Genomic DNA, 6266 nt, shown 5'->3' on the forward strand with positions numbered 1-6266 from the left:
CTTCTCTTCCTCTTCTCCTCCTCTCTCCAGTTGGTATACGAGTTCTTCATCCGGTTCTTGGAGAGTCAGGAATTCCAGCCCAGCATTGCCAAAAAGTACATAGACCAGAAGTTTGTCCTACAGGTGAGTGGCTGAGTCAGTCTGCAGCATCTAATATCTCCCGCTGTCAGTCAGAGCTTGAGTTTCCTTCTTTCTCTCCCCTTAACATCTGTCCGTGTTCCTTCATTCCCTCCTTCCGTCCAGCTCTTGGAGTTGTTTGACAGCGAGGATCCTCGGGAGAGAGACTACCTGAAGACAGTCTTGCATAGAATCTACGGCAAATTCCTGGGGCTGAGGGCTTTTATACGAAAACAGATCAATAATATTTTTCTACGGTGAGTACAATGTCAGTCCGATGTTTTCACACACATTACATGTATTGTTGTGTTGTTGTTTAATGCCTTGACACATTTTAGCTAAAGCCCTTTCCCCCCGTTTAGTTTCTTATATTCAGTATGAAACTGGTGACACTTCAAAGCAGCTAGCACAGTCACATCGAGGAGAGGTTCATTGAGACATAGGGCTGGCGAGATATAGAAATACCGTGTTATTGACAAGCCAAAAGCAGGAGATGGCAAAGCACCACCACAACCGCATGTGATGTCACATCATCACATTACATTCAGACGGGAAAGTGTCCCAGAGGCCAAAGAGACTCACCACAGCAGATGTGCTGTCTGAAAGTAGGGCTGCACAATATGGTAAAAACATCATATTGGAATTATTTTGACAGATATTGTGATTGATTCACAATTAGTGGTTTTGCATCACTGCTTTTAATTTTCACTGAAAATCCTTAAAAGGTAGGAGGAGGGACAAGCAGGTACTGAGATGAAACTTTATCCCGTTTTCCTTGTTACTTAAAACTGATGGTGCTGACCCATTATTGCTGCAGAGAAAGGGTGGTTAGACATAGTTGTAGTGTTTGTGTGATATACTCTGGTTCGAGATGGTCTGCATGTTTGAGTCAACCACTGACATATAACAGTTGTAAGTTGACCTTTAAGGATGTACAATATTTCAGTAGGCAAACACACGTTTGCTAAAAATACTGCAAGTAAAAAACTGACTTTCTGGATTAACACGTTTACTTTCTGTCGTTCTGCCAACTTTCAGTTGAATTTTTTGTTTCAGTTGTTTAACCTTTTTCTCCCTCAGTCTCATTTCTGACTCCTGTCTTTTGTCTCCTCTTTCCTCTGCGTCCCTCTCTGTCTGCTCTGCAGTTTTGTTTATGAGACGGAGCACTTCAACGGGGTGGCGGAGTTGCTGGAGATCCTGGGGAGGTATGTGGAGGCCTCCGACCCTTAGACACACATTTACACATTTACATTCAGCTCTGTCAGCCGATGCTTTTAGCCAAGAGCCACATAGACCCGAGAGCACCGGCAGAACTGAGCTCAACGCCTGTTATTGTTAAGCTGTAACCATACGAGGACGTTTTTTTAGCTTTGATTTAATCAGGTACTCTTGTGGAGATGGAGATCTTTTTCGACAGAGACCCGAGAGGAACGCAAAAGATTGATAAGCAAAAAAAAATCTGAAGCTGAGTGATCTGGCAGGATTGTAACAGAGTAGAGATGTTCGGTTCAGGGTAGTCAGGAGCAGAGTTTGACTTGTAGATAAGAAGTAAATTAATCCTCTCAGCTCAACAGTCTTTTTAATCCATTTTAATCCATTAAAAAAAAAAAGACCTGACTTGCATAGACAGTTTATCGGCTTTGCGTCAGGAGTTGCATGGGGTCGTCGACGTGCAGACGGGGGCTGAGGGCGATTTCCTCAGACTGATAACAGTTCTTTGCTTATATTTGTCATAAAAATAAATGAAATATATCTGCATAATCCCCTTATAGCTGCTTCTGAGTGTTTCATACAACGTAGCCAGTCCCAATTTATTGTCACTTTGACAGTTCCTATTTCCCGGGTTATTGAGTTATTTTGGGGACTCGGGTTCACAGACCGGAAAAGATTGAGAATAAAGCTGAAACGATAATTGATAAACAGAAGATTAACCAATGACAGTTCTGATAATTAAATAATGTTAAAAATTAACGATACAAAATTAAAAGCATAAAATACACATTGTTAAAATATGTTAATACCAACAATACTAATATAATAGATAAGACTTGAAGTTAATGCTAGAATAAATAAATGTCTTTTTAAAAAGACATGTTTTAAGAAGTTATTTAAAAGATGTCACCGAATCAGCAAGTCTTCAGGCAGGCTACAAGAAGGCAACATATTTCTTAAAATGTACTTTATTACCATTACTAACATCATACAGCGCTTTCATGTGTACAAGCATTAGTTTTAGACGTTAGCCCTCTCTCTTGGGTAAAGATACTGTTCTGTGTTTAGTCTAGCAATGACACTTGAGCTTATATTTACTTGTATAACAACAACTTCTTCTTTGTATATTAGTCTGCACTCATTTCCATTGAACTCCACACAAATACTGCAATGTCAATCTTTGTTTGAAACTTCCTCATCCACTTTACTTTTCGGTTTGCAAAGGGTCATCTTGTTGTTTGCAGCCAAACAGCAAATAAATCCCAGAACCTGCTCTCTTCTTACTAATCTTTTGCACGTATTTGTAGCGTAGCACCAAACATCCATATTCAGCCTCCCAGGCTCATAACTCTCCACGATCCACTGGTCTGCGTCATGCTTTTCTCTTTTCTTTTCACATTGCAGGTTGAATACCTCTGGGTTTAACCGTTTAGTCATCCAACATAAGTAATTTTGAAGGCATCAGTATTGGCTCTGACAACCTGTAAACCTATGAAATGTTTTTATTTATTTTTTTTTACCTTTTTTTCGACTTAATGTTGTACGGCCTCACAACGCTCGATACTCATCAGCTGAATTTATTCGTACAGTTTGTCCTTCCACAAAAAGCTGTAATGAAAACAATAAGTTGAATTCAGTGAAGGACTGTAGTTCTTTCAGGAGCTGAAGGTTAGAGCAGATCTCTCCCATCAGTTAACGTCTCTTTATTTCTGCTCCGGGCTCAGTCGCTCTTTATAAACAGTCTTCTTTTTTGTCTGCCGCTCATTGATCTTCCACTTGCTTTCAGAGGCTCACAATGAAACTCTTTCATGTATTCATGTTTAATTTATGTTTATATTTTGTCTATTTTTCTCCCCACCCTCTCTCTTTCTCTCTCTCTCTCAGTATAATCAATGGTTTCGCTCTGCCACTGAAAGCGGAGCATAAACAGTTTCTGGTCAAAGTGTTGATCCCCCTCCACACTGTCAGGAGTCTGTCTCTCTTCCACGCACAGGTAATACATATGTGTTTGTGTAAAGTTTCCTCCTGCTAACAATCCTAGTCTGTCTCCTGCACGGTATGTTTTATATTAGTGTATAATCACCTGGATGTAAGATTGTGTTGCCTTAGAATTAGATTTTTTTTAATCTATAGAGGGTGTCAGTCATCTTCTGGCGGAGTCCGCAATGTAAAATGATTTCTTAAAAACAGGGAAACCTGCAGCTGTAGTTTCTCCTACACGCCTGGAACAGGAGGGTGAGGCGAAGGCGTTCCAGTCAGCAGCTACATCGCTAGATGCCACTAAATCCTAAACACTGGCCCATTAATATTTAGATTTGAAGAGAAATGACACCTGTGAACTTCCTGCAGTTCCAAAGTTATGTATACAGAATGCTAGTGATCATTAACAGTGATGTAAAACTTTAAACCTGCAGACTTTTGAAGTCAAGCAGAGACTGTAAGAATTAAGGTGCTTGGTGCTGAAGTGCTGCTATATTTACTGCACATTGATTTAGTATTAAAGTTCAGCAGCCTGATGGAGGTTGGTGTGAACAATTGCTTCAGTCGGTTTGATTTGAGTCTTTTCATCCTGATAGCAGAGGTTTATGTTCAGAGGAGAGGGGATGTTGAGGGTCGCTACAGAGCAATGCCACCAGAAGCTGGTAAACTGTTGGTATCGGATTGGTGATGAGACCTTTTCCGGTATAAACACTGGTCCCCATGAGGACAACAGGTCCCGTCAAGGTCAAACACCGGTCCTTATGAGGAACAAAGTCCATTCTGAGGTCCTGGTTAAGAAGAACTGAAAAACTTTAAAACTGTTGAAATGAGACTTTCAAAAGTCCAATTTAAAAAGTAAAAGAAAAAACAAACCTGTGGCATTTGAGTTGAGTCAGGTGCAGGAATCAGTGTTTAGTTTCATGTTTAAGTTTTACTTTCTTCTTATTAACAATGCATTTAAAGTTCCAGATTTGGTGTATGAGTTGCTGTTGTATGCTAAACTAAAGTGCTAACGTGTGTTCAAACGTGTGGTCTCTTCTCTCCCTGCAGTTGGCGTATTGCATTGTACAGTTCCTAGAGAAAGACCCAACATTAACAGAACCAGTAAGTATCAACTCATATTATACTTCACAGTGTGATACTCTAATGAATGAATCACAAAAGTCACCCTTCAGCAGCCAGAGATTTTTATTTTAACTTTATTTTTATTATTTTTTGACAAACAAACAACAGACAAGGTCATCGTAGGTAAATGTTTGACGATGTATAGAAAGGAAATAAAAGAGAGGCTGGGTTCCATTGACAGTGTTACTGTGTGGGACCTTTTATATCCACGATCTTAAGTCCTTATGATCCGTGGCTTTAGCCGAGGTGCTTTTAAAGGGGAGGAAGGTCTTTTACTCATTCAACCACAGTCCACTCTGTCGGCCTTTACTACAGAAGGAAATACAACAAAGTTCTCCACACAAATATAAAGAAACACAATCATTTAAGATTCAAATACGATTTCCAGTTCCAGTATTTTTCACATTTTTTGGTGGCGTGTCTCAAGGAAAATAGTCCAAAACATACATTTGTTAACTCTTTCTATCCATTTAAGGACTGTTGGAGACTCACTCAGCCACTTCCTGCTGCTAATATTTGTAATAAATATCTGTCCTGCTTTGCTGCCCAGTTGGTTAATTTCCCAAAACACTAAAATTAAAATCAGTGATGATCGATCTGATCTGTTACCACATCGAACCAGTAAGAAGAAATATTAGGACACGCCCAAAAAACATGAAAATGAGCAGCAGACATATTCACACACATTCTCCCACACCGACCATGTTCAGGTTTGTTTGGACCTTTTTCCCTCCACAGGTCTGAGCCTGAGGTCGGCTGTTTAACCATCTTCAGTTCACTTTGTTAGCTTCTTTTTTCCTCTTTGCTACAGCTGATAGTTGAGCTGAAACGGTGCCGACAGCGCCTCACTGAGGTGAAATGAGGCGTTTAATGGAATGAAATTACAGAACCATCAAAGCAGTGGAGATTTCTGTTCGTGTGAGTGTGAGAGTGAAATGGAGGAAAACAAAAAAAACTCAGTCTGTGTCTCTTCTCCCTCCTCAGGTCATCAGAGGCTTACTGAAGTTCTGGCCAAAAACCTGCAGTCAAAAAGAGGTGAGGCTCTTTTCCTTTGAACTGTAAGTGTGTGTGTAACTGTGTGTGTGTGTGTGTAACTCTGTGTCTGTGTGTGTGTAGTAACACTTTCCCGCTGTGCTGCGGTTCAGGTGATGTTTCTAGGAGAGCTGGAGGAAATCCTGGACGTTATTGAACCAACACAGTTCGTCAAGATCCAGGAGCCGCTCTTCAAACAGATCTCCAGATGTGTCTCCAGCCCACATTTCCAGGTCAGTGACCATCCTGATCCGGATTTAAAGATTCAGTATCAGTGTGATTTTACCTGAGAGAGATATTTGGTTGCTGTTGTCACTGCACACATAGACGCTCAGTTTGCGTTGTCCTCTCCCGTGTTCACAGGTTGCAGAGCGAGCTCTGTACTACTGGAACAACGAACGAGTACATCATGAGTCTGATCGAGGAGAACTCCAGCGTCATCCTGCCCATCATGTTCGCCAGCCTCTACAGGATCTCCAAAGAGCACTGGAACCCGTGAGTGAATACAGGCATTTAATAAGAAATACAGTATTGTTTTCGGTTTCAGATGATTTTCACCCTTATTTTATGTTCCCACACTAAGTCATGTGGTGTCTTTGGGTTTTGCTGATCAGCAGCTCCCCTCAGTTTTTTCTCTTCACTGTGTTTTACCTAAAAGTACGTACTAAGCTGTCTTCGCCACGAGGACTGTTTACTGTAAACAGCAGAGAACGAAGACTCTTAATGCGGAAAACAAAACTGTGGGGCATGAGAAAAATAACTCCAGGTGAAAATTGTTTTAAAAAGAAACTACTCAACAC

General features: G+C 40.7%; 1 protein-coding gene across 1 annotated transcript in view; it reads left to right on the plus strand.

Annotated features, from left to right (window-relative positions):
- ppp2r5eb (protein phosphatase 2, regulatory subunit B', epsilon) overlaps nt 1-6266 on the plus strand; it is a gene marked incomplete in the record, with an annotated part of 57932 nt that overhangs the window by 46576 nt on the left and 5090 nt on the right. Inside the window, 9 exon segments of the mRNA XM_035673571.1 lie at nt 31-123; nt 244-374; nt 1263-1322; nt 3214-3322; nt 4360-4413; nt 5419-5469; nt 5580-5699; nt 5830-5859; nt 5861-5961. Coding sequence (XP_035529464.1) covers nt 31-123; nt 244-374; nt 1263-1322; nt 3214-3322; nt 4360-4413; nt 5419-5469; nt 5580-5699; nt 5830-5859; nt 5861-5961 — 749 coding nt within the window.

The sequence above is a fragment of the Morone saxatilis genome, unplaced genomic scaffold (genome assembly GCF_004916995.1).
Source record: "Morone saxatilis isolate NCDOM2014 unplaced genomic scaffold, NCSU_SB_2.0 Contig3, whole genome shotgun sequence".
Classification (NCBI taxonomy): Eukaryota; Metazoa; Chordata; class Actinopteri; family Moronidae; genus Morone; species Morone saxatilis.